Source organism: Armigeres subalbatus, chromosome 1 (genome assembly GCF_024139115.2).
Source record: "Armigeres subalbatus isolate Guangzhou_Male chromosome 1, GZ_Asu_2, whole genome shotgun sequence".
In the NCBI taxonomy this organism is placed as follows: Eukaryota; Metazoa; Arthropoda; class Insecta; order Diptera; family Culicidae; genus Armigeres; species Armigeres subalbatus.
The window spans coordinates 65,358,919-65,376,872 of record NC_085139.1 but is presented as its reverse complement, the minus strand read 5'-3'; the positions used below and the strand labels follow the sequence as shown (position 1 = coordinate 65,376,872).

At 36.7% G+C, this 17,954-nt stretch overlaps 2 protein-coding genes across 2 annotated transcripts in view; one reads left to right on the top strand and one right to left on the bottom strand.

The window, feature by feature from the left end:
- Positions 1-17,954, bottom strand: part of LOC134226509 (uncharacterized) — a 952,521-nt gene that overhangs the window by 483,575 nt on the left and 450,992 nt on the right. The window lies entirely within an intron of this gene.
- LOC134208866 (uncharacterized) overlaps positions 2,385-17,954 on the top strand; it is a 58,639-nt gene continuing 43,069 nt past the window's right edge. The window contains exon 1 of the mRNA XM_062684845.1: positions 2,385-2,519. Coding sequence (XP_062540829.1) covers positions 2,505-2,519 — 15 coding nt within the window. The 5' untranslated portion in view covers positions 2,385-2,504. The remainder of the gene's footprint in view (positions 2,520-17,954) is intronic.

Sequence of the window (17,954 nt, the reverse complement as noted above, 5' to 3'; positions counted from 1 at the left end):
TAACAGACAAACAAGGTTGAGGTTGAGAACCGCTGATAGGAGGAAGTAAGAAAGATAAAGAAAATAGGAAAAAGAAAGAAGGAAGAAAGTAAGAAAGGAAAAGGAAGAAGATAGAATGGAGAAGAAAGACGAAAGAAGGCAGAATGAAAAAGAAAGAAGGAAGGGAAGCAATGCTCTATGAAATCAAAGGTCTTTTTTGATTTCCCCTAAATTTCGCATGCACATTGCATATTATAAAAAAAAACATAGTTTGCAATTTAGACTCTACCCCAACTTTTGACTAGCAAAGCAAAAACACCATGAACGTGTTCGAAAAACTATAACCTGAAAACGACTCGTCCGATTGTTTTGGCGACTTCGGCAATGTTTCAGGTATTCAATGAGGCTATATGAAAGAACATAAATTGTGAAAAAAAAATTGTTCAGTCATTGAAAATAATACTTAGAAATCTATTTTTTCAAAAGAGTTTTTCTTTTCATATTTTTCTTAAATTTTTGATATGTTGTAGCAGTTTATATATGGATTTTCTGCACTATGGTTGATAACGGAGAAATGATAGACAAAAAAGGTATAATTTTTTAAATGAGTTGGTTTGTAAAGAATGGTCGAAACATATTTTTTTACGTTTTGATCAACTCGATTTAATGAAAGTACGTATTATTTCCAATGAAAAAAATATAAATATGGTATTTTTTAGTATGTACTGCCGTTTTTGAGATATGGCAGTCACACGATTTTTTCTAAAAAATTTCCGTAGTTTTTGAATGTTCTTAAATTAATTTAACCTAGAGAGTAATTTCATTATATTAAATAGATGAACCAGTAAAAGACTGAAAACGTTTATAACAAAGAATAAAAAAGCGTAAGAGAGCATTGGTCAAACATTCATCGTGTATCATTATCTGAAATCAATTTTTATACGCTTCGGGGATTACCCACTTTTTTGTATTTTCCTTCCCTTTTTCAATTTCTACCCATCTTGACACACTGTGTAATGATTAACATTAGTCTTTCGCTATGACTGAAAACCAGTAATGGATTCGTTTCCAAAAATATTGACTCTAAGGTTGTATTTAAGAAAACAATATATTTTATTTTTTCAAAGTAGTTTTTTTCTTCGCACAACTTTATATGCATCATAAAAATAATAAACCACTACTTCATTATTAACATTTGTCAATGAATATAAACGCATTATGTGAAATTTGATTCTAGGTTAAATAAGTTTGAATAACATTCGAGAACGACTGAAAATTGAAAAAAATGATTTTCGGGAGAACTGCTTAAAGGGAAAGAAGCAAGCAAAAAGAAGGAAAAAGGAAGAAACCAGAAGGGAAAAGGAAGAAAGAAGAAAGAAGAAAGGAAGAAAGTAATAAAAAGAAGGAAGGAGGAAAGGAAAAGGAAGAGAAAATAAGGATGAAGGAAGAAAAAAAGGAAAGAAAAAATAGGAAGAAGGAAAAAGTAAGAAGAGGAAGAGAAAAAAAAAAGCAGGATGAAGAAGAATATAGAATAAAAAAGGGATAGGCAAAGGCAAGGCAAAAGTAGAAAGAACAAAGAAGAGAAGAGAAGATGAAAAAAAATAGAAAGAAGGGAGAAGAAAGGAGGAAAAAGAATGAAGGAATACTGGAGTAGAAATAAAAAACTGAAGAAAGTAGAAGGAAGAAAAAAGAAGGAAGAGGAAGAAAGAAGAAGATAGAACTAAGTTTTTTTTAATTGCTATTCGGCGACGTTCCTGGGTTGGGCCCCAGGACAGGATCTTTGCCTCTCTTCAAATTTTCAACAGAGGGTGCTCTCGATAAATGAAGAACTGCTTATTGGAAATCAAGATTCACAAAAATATACCACTTAAGAGTGGGAAAAGCCAGTATGCTCCAGCGTAATAACAAATTAGTTAAATAATAAAAACAATTTACTTGGCGAAATGAGAAATCCTGCATTTGCTCTCTCTCATTCAGAATTCACTGGAATTATTCGTCAAAGTTCGCAGATATATGCTTTTATTTCTGGTAATTTTTACTACTTTTGTTGGCATTGAAATTTATCATTTCTTTTCATATAATGGAAAAAATTATATCTTCATGCAATTTTTTTATTGGTCCATCTTGGTGCCCGAAAAATGCCGAAAGAACCATTTTTGTCTCGCTTCACATTTTCGATCACACCAACCAAAGCCGGGCACCACCGCGGTGTCAAACGGTGCGTGATTGCTCCTACCCACCGTCCACGCACAGACCGCTGACCGACAGGCGCGTACCGAGGGCACTCCACCCCCACTGGCTTCTAGAGGGGGAGTGCTGCTGCAACTGCCACCAACTACTGCTGCGTTTGCAAATTAGCCGCCTGATATAAAAGCAAATTGGTGCACGCCAAACGACGACAGTCATATACAGTGTATCAATTTGAATCCAATTTCGGTTTTTCTGTCGCGTGCGGGTTTAATTTTTTCCACCGATTCGTGCTCGGTTACGTTTTTGCGGTTGCCGTTTTAAATTTCGCGTTCGTCATGAAATCGTTCCTGGTGAGTGTGCTAGTTGTTAACTTTGACCTCGTCCTTTCTATATTTTGTGGGGGATTCGGGGATATGTGTGGTGCTAGTGCTTGTTAAAATTCTGGAATTTCCCGTCATTAAATTGAAAAAGAGTAGAAATGAGGGAATTTCCTGTTTGGTGGCCACTCGTGTCCGGTTGAACGGACTCGGAATTGGAATTTGTGGAAAAATTCTAACATCAAGCGAACTGTGGCATGTTTCATACAACCGAAAACGTTGAAAGCATGAAAAAAAAGTCAGTGGATCATTCAACTCAATCAGGGATCGTGCGAGGAGGGAGTGAGGCGGCGAGGATTTCCAATTCCTAAAATTGGCATTCCGCAGCCGCGTTCTTGTGTGTGCGGTGGTCACCGTCGACGGGAAAATATTAAACACGAAAACGTCAATAAATAAACTTGGAATCAATGAAAAATTTACCTCTTGCTCGCTGCGGATTGGATTTTCGGATCCCAGAAACCGAATCAATAAATCAGAGTGGATTGAAAGCGAGCCGGCCCGGTGTACCCTTCGAACCAAAACTGTTGAAAAATGGGGCTTCCACATGTTTTCGTGATTGAGATCGGAAAGAAGCAGCAATATATTTGAGCGGATTTTTTTTTACGCCCCAATTGTAGAAGCACGGCAAGTGATTGCATATTTAGTTAATATTGGAAATAGTGAAGCGAATATATGTGGGCAGTCCAGCGTGTATCGCAATCAAAATTTGAGCAGATATGGGTGTTCAATGCCCACCGAGGAGAATATTTGTGTTGGACTAGAGATTTCCCTTTGGATTCAATGAAAGTAGGACGGATCTGATTTCACGAACACGCTTGAAAATTTAAGAAGACTTTCAAGGATTCAACCTGGAATAAAGAATGTATTCCGCTTGGAATCAAGAACGAACAACGTTTAATCTAGGAAAGATTCGATTCAGAATCTGGATATATATTTGTTGAGATTTTGTTAATATTCCTTCGCATGTATATTCAATTAATTAGAATGATAGTTTATTTTAATTAAAACATCCATTATCCATGTGGAAACGCAGCACCAAGGTAAAAGCGTTCAATACTCCTGGTGTGTGGCTCACTACCAACCATCCATGAATCCAATATCAAGTTTCCCACGGTACAAAACTGGTTCACATGGTGGCGGTGCTGTGCAGCTGCTAAAAGTGACGATGACGACGATCATCTTCACACAGAGAGACTGCCCCAGCCACTGCACTGTTCTGTAACACTTTTCTTCCCATCGCCATCACCGGGGTTTCGCCTGCAGTTTCGATAATGAAAAACAAGCATGATTTTTCCAGTATTCGAACAAATTTTGCTGAACTTCCCTCCATCTACCGTATGTGTTGCGAAATCGAAAGCAATCATGAAGAAAGACAAAGCTTCTTGACTTGGGGAGTGGAACTTTATCCGATGCCAGAGTTGTAGTGCATCATTCTTCCTCTGTCCCAGAACAATGGGTGAAAAGGGCCACTTCTAAAAACAAATAGGAAAATCTCAAATTTTATGATTATAATTGCCAAAATCATAATCAAAAGTAAGAAAAGTGCGAGCAATCTGTTAATGGGTAATGAATTCAACACATTTTTCTGTTACTGAACAAAACCTTCTTCCATTATATGGTTCTGTTCTTTTTTCAGACATTTGGAATTTATGGTTTTGGCTCATCTTCACCCACAGTCAGCCTGGTGTGACCCGGAGGTATCCCTTCTTCTAAAATGGCAATAAAAACGGAATCTTTCCAAAGGGGGTCGCCTCAGTCGATTTACTGCACGGCCAAGAGGGAGGCGAATGAGACACTGCTGGCTGGGTGACTCTGGTGGGTGGCAAAATCAATTGTCGGCAATGATGGGTGTTGGTCTTACAGAAAACCGAATCCACACTGCTGGCCCGGATTTCGAGCATTCTGGCCTTATGCAATCTGTTGCGTAAGTACGTAATCGGACTGCTGGAACCACAAGCACCACATCTGTCATATGTACGGTTGAGTAGTGCTTGGCTTCCGGGTTACGATGGAATTCACTATGTCAAGAGTATCGTTTAGATAAATTGTTTTGTGCTTTGCTGAGTTTTTGTTGCAGTGTATGGAAGGAATTTGACCGAAACATTGTACCAAGTTGTACCATTGTACCAGTTTGACTTGTGTTTCATATTGTATCTAAACAGTGTCTATGATATATTTTATCTATTCTCTGCCTATCTACATCGATAAATTCTAAATTAATTGATAAAATAGACTTTATATCATTTTCTTCAACTCCTATCCAGAAGTTTCTCAGTATTCGATAAAAGTTGGAATGGAAACTCGTTACTGAACTAAATATAAATCAATAAAACACAAATCAATCTCAAAACCGCTAATTGGCAATTCTTGCGTACATTTATTAAGGGCCCAGAATGATCTTCTGTTCTCAGAAGGGACGGAATGCTTGCATCGTTTACCCACAATTCACAAGCGTGCTGACGTGGCTGCTGCAAATGTAGCTGATCTAGAATTGCCGCAATTTCAGCTTAACTTACAAAATGAGTTTGAAGATATCGTTATGAGTTATTATTTTCTTTCTAGAAGGCTGATATGTGCTTTGTTACATACCATTTGAATGCATAAACATATTTCACTCCGAATGCCGGAAGTATTTCACCCAAATTAAGTCTGGACTATAGTGACCAAACAGGGGGAAAGCGGTTGTACAAAGCTTAGTAAGGGAAGTTAAAAGAAAGCACCAATTATTTGAAATCTAGGAATTATTACTTCTAGATCTCCTAAAGAATTACTTGAAACCATGAAAAAAAAATCACTTTCAATTTTATTAGAAAGATACCAATTTGTATCGTGGAAAGAATTCACATAGAATCCGTCACGCCTAAAGCCTTTTCACCCGGCGGTGAATTGGCGTGGCAATTCATGTTTCAAAATGCGTGATTTTTTGTGAATCTTTTCTAAATTACAGGTCGGACTCGATTATCCGTAATTTTAGACTCGATTATCAGGAGCATTTTTTTTCTCAGATTTCTTTTATTATTTTTTTTTTTCAATTTTATAATAAACAATATGATTATTTTAACAATATTGGACGTATCTAGGTTGTGGAAGGGGGTTCGAAAAAGGGGTTATTTTGTATATGGAAATTTGACTATAGGCTTGTATGAACACATAACAGTTATATCCATACAAAACATAATTATTTGAAGAACCATGAACGTAGCTGGAATGGGATGGACTGAAGTAGGGGTGTTCTATGTATTTAATCTTAATTCCATGAATCAATTATTTTCTCTAGAACATGTCGCTTCAAGAAGTTTTCCATTGTTCCATGCAATCACTGGATCGATTGTCAATAAAGCTGTTGCATTTGTGACAATTTTTTTCAGATTTGCCATTTATATCAATCCAAAACTGATGAAGCAGTCGCTCATTCGACAGATGAGACGTAGCCTCGAAACCAAAGAACGATGTTTTTGGTTAGATAACATGGATTGCAGAATGGGCTCTCAATGAATTATGGGCAGTGGCTGATTTTCTACCCGCCGCTGCCACATCCAGGCGCTATAGTATATGCATAAAATAGCCAGCATGAGTCAACCGCCAGAAATTTGTGTGGCGAAAGACATATAATGCGGGTTTTCTCTAAATTAGATGCATTGATAATTAACGAAAATAGACGAGAAATTGCTCGTCACCTGATACAAATGCGGAAAAGCAGCTGTGATACGTCTACGTTTACACTTGGAGGTTTTCTAAAAGAATTTATCTTGCAGAATATTCATCATTTTCGTTATGCAAAAATCGAGCATTTTCAACCCCTTTCCCCAATCCCATCCGTCACACTTTTTGTATCAATCATCTTGAAATTGTGCCCAGGGCTGGAAGTCTCGCTAATAAAGACAAAAAGAAGCTTACGTAATTTATGGAATTTCCATTAAGGTAAGCAGAGTTTAGGTTTAGTTAACAACATCAGCAAAACCAAGCAAAATCACGGCGGCTCCTTCCAGCTACCAAAAGAAATCTCCCAAATATTCTTGATTTTTTTAACATGAATTAACAATTTCCATTGGAAGATCTTGCTCGGAAGGCTCGGAAGCCTTCGCGGATTTGTTGCGGATTATCTCTTCTAGTCGCGATAATCGCGCTTCCTTAAAATGCTGTAGCAAAAAACGTGTATGTACATTTACGCACTTCCATCGCGAATTCCTTTAACAATTCGGTCAGAAATTCTTTCTTAGAAATTTCCTACTTTTCTAAATATCTCCAAGAATTCCTTTGGACATTCCCCTGAAATTCATTAAGGGTACGAGTTCTTAGAATATTTCTGCAGTATTATTCCTTTACAAATTCATCCAGGGAGTACTTCGGAATTTCCTTTGGGATTTTTTTCGAAAATTTCTTTTGGGAATTCATTTGAAATTTTTTTTAGCAATATATTCGGAAATTCCTATTGAAACTCCTTCGGGAATTAGAAATTCTTTTGGAATTTATTGTAGGAATTCCTGTGGAAATTTCTATAAAAATATTTTTGGAAATCCTTTGGAAACTCCATCAGGAGTTGCTTCGAAAACAAACAACCTACTTCGAAAACAAAACAACCTACGGATATTTTGTTTGGACAATTGTGTTTTTCAATTATTGAGGCACTAATAAACTATTTTTTTCGCCTAGATGATGATGATGGATTTTATATTTATTGACGTAATTGTAATTTGACCGTTTTCTTGTGTAGTCTACAAAAGTTTGAGTCTCGCGCGCGTAAAGCAGATATGAATGATTTCTAAATTTATGTACAGACTTGCGCTTTTTCAGCTGTTTCAATGATTCTGCGGATTAGTAATAGGCTATCTAGTAGAGTTTGGTTTCCGCGGTTGATACCGAAGCTTTTGATATCGACGGAGCGGTAACACAAGTTTTGATTTTGTTGACAACGACATAGTTTATTAGATTATTATTGATGCTTTCGAGTGGCTAACGTTACTTGTAATTACATGAAACGCGATTCTTGGTGGAACTTTTGAAATCTGTGCGAGAGGTATCACAAGTTTTGCATTTTTATGCACTCGAAGCATCACTACTGATACTTATGAGAATCTGTAGATGAAATGAACAGTTTTTTACATTTAATATTTTTGCTGGATAGTAATGGAAAGTTAAGAAATTTATATCTGTGATGGTAATCAGATCGTTTTTGTTTTGTTTTGCAAATCTGATTAAATTGTTGAAAAATTAAATTCAATTAATTATCTTAAAGATAAATCGTCTAGCTCAAACCTTTGTAGGGGTATGTGGCGGGACCATCATCATCATCATCATCATCAAATTCATTCACGAGTGGCTTCAGAAATTCCTTAAGAAATTCCATTGGAAATGCTTTCAAAAGCTCCTTCCTTAACAAATTAAGAAATTTCTAAGAAAGTTAGTCCTGCAATTCCCTCGGAAATTGCTTTACGAATTTCACCAGAAACTGTTTTGTTTTTGAAATTCATAAATTTTCGAGAAAACTCATGCAGCGATTTTAGAAAAAAATTCTTAAAAAATTGTTTATGGTTCAAATGAAGGAACTTTCGAAGTAATTCCTACAGGAAATTTTCCGGAGAGAGAATCCAGAGAATTTTCCGAAGAAATCTCTGAAGAAATATCCGATTTCTTCTTTATTTTTATAATAGCTCCTGGAGAAATTTTCTAGTGTCTTCAAGAAAAAAACTCTTATTCTCTTTCTCCAGAAGTTCAAACCTTCAGAACCTTCATTATGATTCGTAATTATATACATAAGTACATTACATAAGATGAGTATAAAGATAACAAAAAAAACTGATTTCTAACTTTCTAAGTTATTTTAGTTTTCTCGTCTGTAGAATCGTTTATGCCTTTCTCGTACAACAATGTGTAACGAAAAGGCTATAAACTGCGAAAACGATTTTTGATAGGAGGATTGGAGTGCCGACTTTTATATACTTGATCGGTATCAGTTTGAAGAATTGAGGTAGTGTCGATAAAGTATTTAAATCTAAATCATTGGATGTTAATCTACTCACAAACTGCAACTAGCGTGGATCTCTGGCCAAAAACTGCGACGTGGGATAATTTTTGGAAACATGGCCACTATTCATTCTCGGCCAAACATAAAGATACTTTTTTCTTGTTCTTCAAGAAACTAAGGAATAACTCCAAGAACACCCTCTGAAATTCTACTAGAATTTTTTTCGTATTTTAGTTTGAAATTATTTCAAAACTTTATTTGAAATTTGTTTTGACATTCATAAATATTTTCCTCTGAAAATTCCTTAGGAAATTCATTCAAAAAAACTTCTTATTTTCAAATTTCTCCTAGATTTGTTTCAGATATTCTTCTAGGATTTTTTTTCCGAGAATATCTCCAGGAAATCCATAGGTAAATCCATCAACTTTTCGGGGGAACTTTAAAAGAGATTTCTGAAGAAGTTCTTAAAGTAGTTTCCGGGGAAATTATTGGTGGATTTTTTGGGAGAATACATGGAGGAATTTGTGGAATAAAAGTGGGAGAGATTTTCGAAGAATTTTCGGGGTTATTGTTTTAAGATATTGCTGCGAATTCCTGGAAAAAATTCTCGGAAAATACTGAAGGACATTTTGGATGATTTTTTATAGAAATTTTAAGCGAAGTACCGTAGAAATTTTGAGAATGGCTGCAGGATCTTCCGGGAAAATCCCTTAAATAATTTCCAGAGGAATTTCAAGGGAAATTTTGGTAAGTAATTCCGAAAGAGTTTTAACCAGTGGTGGAAATCTGTGAACCTTGTTCACAAACAAGAAGTAGGCTATGCAAAATACTCGCGAACACTTGTTTTGCCTTTCCTACCTACTACTCGCAGAGAAAACAGAATAGCGAACCCCGAAAAATGTTCGTGGAGCTTCGCGAGTCATTCGGGTTAATTTGCAAAATGTCATAAACCAACCTCGGAACATGATTCTCACGGATGTTCGAGCAAGAACACATTTGTTTATTGTTATTGTGTTTATGTTAAGTAAAATTTATCCATTTTATTCGAATTAAACACAAATACTCGCGATCGTGATTTTTACTCGCGAAAAAAATACTGCCCTGCTTTTTGTCTTTGCTCTGCCCGTACTCGCGAACAAAGCAAGCGCTAGAAAAAATGCAGGCAGTAGGTTCGCGCGACTATGGCATTTCTGGTAGGCCCAATTACACTCTTTTCTTACTCGTGAAGCAAATTTTTCCAGCACTGGTTTTGACGAAATTTAATTTTTGTAGCCAGATGAATTTGCAGACGAATTTTTCAAGGAATTTACAGATTCCAGAAGAAAAAAAAACGGGAACAATTTGCCAGGAGAGTTCTTGGAGGAATTTCCGGAAGCATTTCCGGGGCGTAAGTATCTAGGGCTTCCACGTGAGTTTCTGAAGAATCTCAATGAGAATTTCCGGAAAGACCTCGAAGTAATTAATGGAGAGATCTTGATGGAATTTCTGGAGTAACTCCAGAGAGAATGCCCGGAGGAGTTTACATGGGAATTTCTGAATGATTTTCTGGTGGAAGTTCTGGGAAAGGGGATGTGTAAATTTCTAAAAGAATTCCTAAGTGAATTGCTGAAGAAATTACCGAGAAAATAATGGAATTTGGAGGGTATATTTGGAAGAATTAACGGAGAAATATTTGGCTATAATTTTTAAACGGAGAAATATTTGGCTATAATTTAAGATGGATGTTCGGATGAATTTCGTAAAAATTCGCGGAGAAATTCCTAGAGGAACTTCCGGAGGAATTCCTGGAGGAACTTTCAGAAGAATTCCTGGAGGAACTTTCAGAGAAATATCTGGAAAAACTCCCGTAGGAATTCCCGGAGAAACTTTCGGAGGAATTCCTGGAGGAACATCCAGATAAATTCCGGAAAACTTGTAATACACGAAATTGATTCACGCTGACTCACGCCGCCGCCAATCACCACCACGTCAATGCTACTAGCAGAAAATGATCTATCACGCCTCACCGTTGATAAAATTAGAATCGGCGCACATGTCTAGATAGAATATCAAGTTAAATCATGTATGGAATTTTCGACCAAACTACCAAGGTATCCCAGGAAGAACCCTTGGGAGAAACTACTGTTCCAGAATAAACTTCTTCGGAAATCCCAGTAAGACGTCTCAGAGGAAATTTTCGACCTCATTTTAGTAACGCTGCTAATTTGTTTCTCGAGAAAAAAAATTGTTACGCGTGTGCGAACGCTTCCAATACAAAAAAATCCTCTTGCTGATATTCTGCTTTATGAGGGCTTGGTCGCGCTCCGCATCGCTCAGCTGTTTCATATGTTCCTTCAATTGTTTAAAATGATAGTATAATATGTGTTACGTAAGACTGGCAAACATTTATGACACGCTGCTTTTTCAAAGTTTTGCTACTAAATTCGTTATAAAAGCTCACGATGGTGTTTAAATCAGTTGCGAAATTATTACGTAACATATGAAGGACCCCCGCATGTGCCATGATCAAAGCATATTCAAATTTTTACTAAAATCGTACAGAAAATTGAACGAAAAAAAAAATTGTTTTTTGTACGTACTATCGAGGTAAAATGTACGTACAATCGAGAGTACGTACTATCGAGGTATGCCTGTATTGTCCAATACGTCTGAAAAAAAAAGTAAAAATAAAAAATAAACCGCAGATCTTACAGCCGTTTCTTTCTGTCTCTCCTTTTGTCCTTTTGTCAGATAGTTCTTCAAGCTTTGTAGGGTGAAGTTATTGAATCTCTCTAGAGAATCGCACAAGGTTTAGAATTACTTAAAAAACTTGCACCTTTTGATTCTGAATCAGATTCCAAATTCTAGCTATTCTTTCCCGGAGTAATGCCATGGGGAAAAAATTAAAAAAATGATTTTTTGGGACTTACAAAATGTTTAGAACTTATTTTTTTTTCGAATTCACATTTTTGTTTATGCCAGGAGTCTCAAAAATGCATGAAACGTCAAAAAAATGTTTTAAAATATTTGCTTTTTGGGACTTTGATAATTTTTGGATTTTCCAGGACCCGTTGAGTACGGTAAAAATTCGAAATCAAAATATTTTTGATGCCAAATGTCTTAGAAATGCATGAAACGTCCAGATCAGGTGTCATCTCGAAGAAAAAAAAAATGAACAAAATTGACCTTCTAGCAATTGGATAATTTTTACGACTTTAAAACTTCTTTGAAATCGAAACTTTTTTTATGCCAAATGTTCGAGAAATGCATGAAACGTCGAGATCTGGTGTTGTCCCAAAAATTATCAAAGTCCCAAAAAATCATTTCTCCCTTAAATTTTTTTTTCGTGATGTGGAATACATTTGGCATAATAAAAAAAATTAGATTTAGATTCCTCCCCCCCCCCCTCTCCTTCCATTCAGGAACTTCTTGTGATTCAAAACAGTCACACTTCGGCCGCTTTGGTCAAACACTTAACGAAGTCCGATTGAGCTGAAATTTTGCATAATGACATTTTTCGAGGAGATGAAACTTATGAGAACTACCCGTTTTTGAAATTCGATTTTCATTGGCACCCTTTTGTATATAGTACAGCGACAATTATTTTATTTTCTCTATTGTTCAATATGTCGTTAATGCCGACAGATTAAAAGGAAATGTATTGAAGTTTCGCATTAAAATATGTTTTTGAGTAATTTTAACACTATTGATGCTTGTCGCGGTTTTGTTTTTGCAGTCACGGATTACGTTTTGTTAGTCGCGAATTTCAGTTTATTAGTCGCTGATTGAAATTTGCTCATTTTGTAACAGCCTTTAACTTACCTCTTAGCTCCCACACTGAGAAGTGAGAATGAGCAGAAAGAGCAAATTAGTGCAAAGTGATCTCACTTCTCATTTCATAGTTCTCTTCTCAAGGAAAAGAAGAAAGTGATAAGTGAGAAGCATAATTTTTCACTTGTCACTGTTGGACGTAATTAGGGAAAAAAATTGGGAATTGTGAAATAAGGAATGAAAAGTTTCACTTCGTACTAATTACATCCCACTTTTCACTGTTTCTCACTTCTTAAAGTGAGAATGAGAAGTGACAAGCAACAAATGAGTTCTAGTTCTTACTATTCTTGTTAATACTTATAAGCAATGATTGTACGACTGTATGCAATTTGCTTTTAGATGACCCACTTATTCTACCTTTTCGGATGGAGTCAATGAGGTAAATTATAAAAAACGCAGCTCAATCAACCTTAGATTGATTTCAAAGCTGACGACATGAATCCCCAAACTCCAGAGCGCTTATCAATTGGGAATGGAACGGATACGAATTTGGTAGATCTGCGAACACTCTGACTGTTATCAGGTCTGTGCAAAAGTAAGATTCGTAAATGCGAAATGCGATGAAATCAGGTCCCTGTACAAAAACGAATTCTGACCTCATAAGAAGAAGCAAGAATATGTTTGAACTTCAGTACCGAGTTAAAATCAATAGTATCTCAATTTTTTTCTGAAGCCGAAACTGATAATGAGGCGCGCGCCTTTCAGAGTCGGTGTTCGCCATTTCTCAAAAGGTATGAATAGTAGTACTTTAATCTAAAGGGGCCTCACATCAACTTTTAGAGATACTTAAAAAAAGAAGTAGTAGTGACATGCACTAAACAAAGTAAGAAATGGTTAAGTCGGTCGCTCCTCACTTCTAACTGCGAGAAGTGCGAAATGAGGTAAGAGAAATCATAAATGAAAAGTGAGACGTTTAACTGCTCTTAGTGGACTTTTCTCAAGAGATATGAGACGTTCCACATTTCACTTCTCATGAGAAGTAAGAAATAAAATTATCATTCAAACATAAAATTTCTCACTACTCACTCCATAAACCTCACTTCTTTTCGCAGTGAAAATTTAAGCGTTAAATGATAAGTGAAAATGAGAAAAGAAAAGGCATAGATGAAAAGTGATAAATGATATCACTTTTCATGTCTAAAAATATCATTTCTCATGATTAAGAAGTGAGTTCTCTTTTCTTTTTTTATTATTATTGAGATTTTTCCCACCGTGGGCCTCTAAAAATATCTTTGAATTTTACTCTTTAATTGGTTATACATTCTTTTACGAGCTCGGTGGTCTAGTGGCTACCGCTTCTGCCTTATAAGCAGGAGGTCGTGGGTTCAATTCCAAGCTCGTCCCTTTCCTACTTTGTATTTTAATATTAGTTCTTCCACACTAACTATTCCAAAACCTCTCGTGGCACCTATGAGTAGGGATGAAACGATACCACTAAGGTATCGATACTTTTAGTTTGAAGTAGTATCATATAAAAGTATCGATACCACTAAATATCGAATTAGAAGTATCGATACTTACTCGTATCATATGAAAATTCAAAAACGATTGTATTGCCCCTGTCAAGTAGTTATTCACTATTTATATTTTTTTAATTAGAAATGTTTTACAATATTGATATCGTGGCCATGCGGTTTGCGGCGCCGGTTGTCTGAGCGCATGGTATATTATGTGTATGTATTTTGTATATTACGAGCTAAGGATTCGATTCCCGCTTCAGTCGTTGAAACTCTTCGCTAAGCAATAAAACATTTTTCATTAGTCTATTGGATTTTTTTCCGTTGTCCTTTATCTAAGTGTTCAGTTTGGAAAACCATATTGGATGAAGACGGTGAAATAGTTTTTTTTTCAATCCTCAAGTGCTTCAGGCGTTCTCCTGATTTTACAGATTTTTTAGAACTTAACAAAATTTTACACATTTTCTGATATCCCGATTTTCAGACCCTGGAAGTGACTTAGAGCCTTCCACTTTAGATCAAAGTCATGACCAAAACTTTTAAGAATATTTTTACATTTTTTTATTACGTACAGCAATATTCCCAAATTGTCCAGACCCTTGAGATTATTCAAATGCTTTTAGATTCCTAGGAGTTTCTACGGATTCCACAGTCTCTCGAATTTACAGATTCATCATAGAATGGGGGACGATTTCTGACACGCCTGAAATGCATGACAAGTAGACTGAGTTCGGGACTGTCCCGCATAATATGGGACGTTACTTTAGGATTGAGGATAGGCCACACTTACGATCCTCAATTTTGAGGTGAAACAAATGAAATTTAGCATGAAGCATGAAGCATGAAGTTCACTTTTGCGAATTTACAATTAGCACAAATAAGTGTTGAGCGACAAAAATGAATACATTTTTGCGCGAATTAAATACTAACATTCAGAAGACTATTTCAAAGAAAATAAGAATGTTTCTGTTAATGTTTATCAGATTTAATAGACTTTAAATCGGTACTTGATTGATTCAAGTACTTCAATTCGATACTTAAAGTCCACGGACACCTATCTTCCAAATAATTACAAGTCACTGATATGACCAATTTACATGGCAGCTGAATCTCTTCGCTTTATGTGACATTTTCAGCATGTTTCAGTTGTCGCCTAACTTGATAAAATGGCAATAAATCATTTGGACATTATCCAAGTGTCCGAAATATAACAGGACAGGCTTTACTTGGTCGGATATCAAAGTATCGATTCCAAAAGTACTTGGTATTGAATCTAAAGTATCGAGTATTTACTCGTGTTTACTTGTATCGATTCATCCCTACCTATGAGAGGTCGTAGAGATCTCGGCATCGTCTTAAGTAGGTGCCCAACTAATTATCCTCCCGAGCAGCACACATGTTGTACAAAGATCACAGTAGCTTATGTGTGACCCGATTTAGTCACAATTAGGTTGCTGTAACCAGTTTCATTAGACTTGTGCTACTTGGGCTTCCTCTTCCTCAGCATTTGCAAGGACGTGGCGAAGACAGATCTCGACTATTGGAGAGAGCATTGCTTCCATCTAAGAGATGGTGATTAGTCCCAAATCAATATCTGTGGTAACGGATGAAAGTGATGCTACTCTCTTACAATAGCCTTAGCTTGTACCACCTAAGAATTTGTGCGAATCGCTCAATGCTAATAATTGGTTACACATTTTTATTTCTTTAACATATTTTATGACAATTTCTTTTGTTTTCTTATTGTTATCCAGTATATTATTCAATTCGAAAGGAAGTCCTATTCTGTTTCTCTGTAGATACAATTTTGAACACGCTGCTAGGTTATGATGGACGGTTACGTTTTTGTTGCATATGTCACATTGGTCCGGTTCTCGTTTTTCGAAGATATGGTGTTTAGTTAATCAGCAAAGACCAAGGCGTAGTTTCGTTAGAATGATTTGTTCCTTCCTGTTGCATCTGTCATTCCACTTAAGCTCTGTTGGTTCAATGATTCTCAGACTTGGCGCTGCATGCCATGTGTTCCGGTGGGTGTTCCAAACTTCTCCAAGGCACCATTTCAGCATATCTTGCCTGGGTACAGCATTTGTTAGTCGATTGTTGAGGCGACACTGTTTTGCGGCCTCATCTGCGCTGTCATTTTCTGGAATGGTTGAGTGCCCGGGGATCCACCAGTAGTGCAGATTTTTTTCCCATTGCTTCTCGTTCAATTTGTTGAACGTATGGGTGTTTTGATTTCCCGGTTTCCAATGCTACTAGACAACTGGCCGAGTCACTGAATATGACCGACGCATCGTTAGCATTCCTCGTGGCGATGACTAGTGCTGCAGCTTCAGCTGTGAACATAGGTCAGGTATTAAAGCTTACTTCAATTCTTGTTGAGGGTCCTTTCACCCCAAGTCCGACTTTTCGTTGTGCTAGGTCCATTCTCATGCCAATGTCTGGAAGGGTTTGTTTGAACTTTTTGAAGAGGAGGTAGTAGTTTCCTCGTGATTTCTTCAAATGCTGTAGCAGCTTTTGTCTAAAAAAGGTTGTTTATTTGAGCATTTTTCCATAATAGAGCACGCTTTTTTAATAAGCGAAGTTGTTACACGATGGCAGGTATCCTGATTCAACAAGCGTTGGAAGTGTTAAGGTTAAGATTTATGAAGTTTTCTTTTCTCATTACCTCTGCTCAATAGAGAAGCTTGGAAACAATTGTTGCTTCACCTATGCATAGTTTAACGATCTGCTCTATTGGAGATTGTTTTTGGTAGGTTCAGACGAGATAGACAGTCTTTCTTTAATTTTTTAACGTGTTGATTAAAAGAGCATTTTCGGTCGAACTAGATTCCAAGAATTCGTGTGGTCTTCACTTTTTGAAGTGATTGCAGCAATGCATCGTTGTTGACCTCGTGGGTGATAGTTTTAGTTCGATGTCACTAACCCAGTCGTCAACATAGTTTATGGCTTTTTGTAGCCTCTTTCTAGCAAAACCAACCTTTTTCCAATAGAAATAATGATAATATCATCCGCGTAAAATATTTTAACGTTTTTAGAAATTTTATTTACTACTGCGTTCATCACAAGCAAAAATAAGGACATCGAGAATACGGCTTCTTGTTGAACTCCGTTTTCTAGATTGGAAGATTTCGATAAATGTCTAAGGGTATGCGATAACACACTTTTTCCTAACGAAACGAAACGAAACGAAATTTAAAATGTCTATGTTGATTCGGATCGAATCGAAACGAAAAATGGATTTACTTTCGAAACTTCGAAACGAAACGAAATCAAGGTTCATTTGATTAGAAATTTTTCGAAACGAAATTTTAATTTTTTTTTCCGCGGAATTTTGATTAAATTGGTTTTACATACGCAATTCGGATTTCACTTTTTCAAAGTCAAATAACTGTTTTACCATATACAGATGTGCTCGACTAGCGGTTAGCTATTGTCTGTGTGTCCTTGACATATGAGAACAGCTGTTATGGTCAGTATGAGCTAAAAGCAATCATAAGTAAAGAATATTCAACAATTTTAATGATCATTCAACCAGTCCTGGTTTCTTTTGCAAATTGCATGCGAAGATCTAGAAATGTCCACAAATCTTCAATGTTCCTTACATATTGTGGAAAAAGTCAAAGAAGAGCTTAGCTTGATTAACTGTACACATCTTAGTTGCTAATCATGATTGGCCGAGAAACAACAAATATGCACAGCTCACCAATTGAATAATATTCTTGCGATACAAAAAAGTTACTCTTATTGTACACTTACTTCGGAGTTTCCAATTCATGACCAATAACGCTGCTGGTCACGTCCTTACAGTCAATTTAGCCTCTTGAAAGGATGCTTCCGATCCTCTTGAAAGGAGGCTTCCGATCCTCTTGAAAGGATGCTTCCGAACCTCTTGAACGGAGGCTTTCAAGCCTCTTGAAAAGAAGCTTGCGAGCCTCTTGAAAGGAGGCTTCCGAGCCTCTTGAAAGGAGGCTTCCGAGCCTCTTGAAAGGAGGCTTCCGAGCCTTTTGAAAGGAGGCTTCCGAGCCTTTTGAAAGGAGGCTTCCGAGCCTTTTGAAAGGAGGCTTCCGAGCCTTTTGAAAGGAGGCTTCCGAGCCTCTTGAAAGGAGGCTTCCGAGCCTCTTGAAAGGAGGCTTCCGAGCCTCTTGAAAGGAGGCTTCCGAGCCTCTTGAAAGG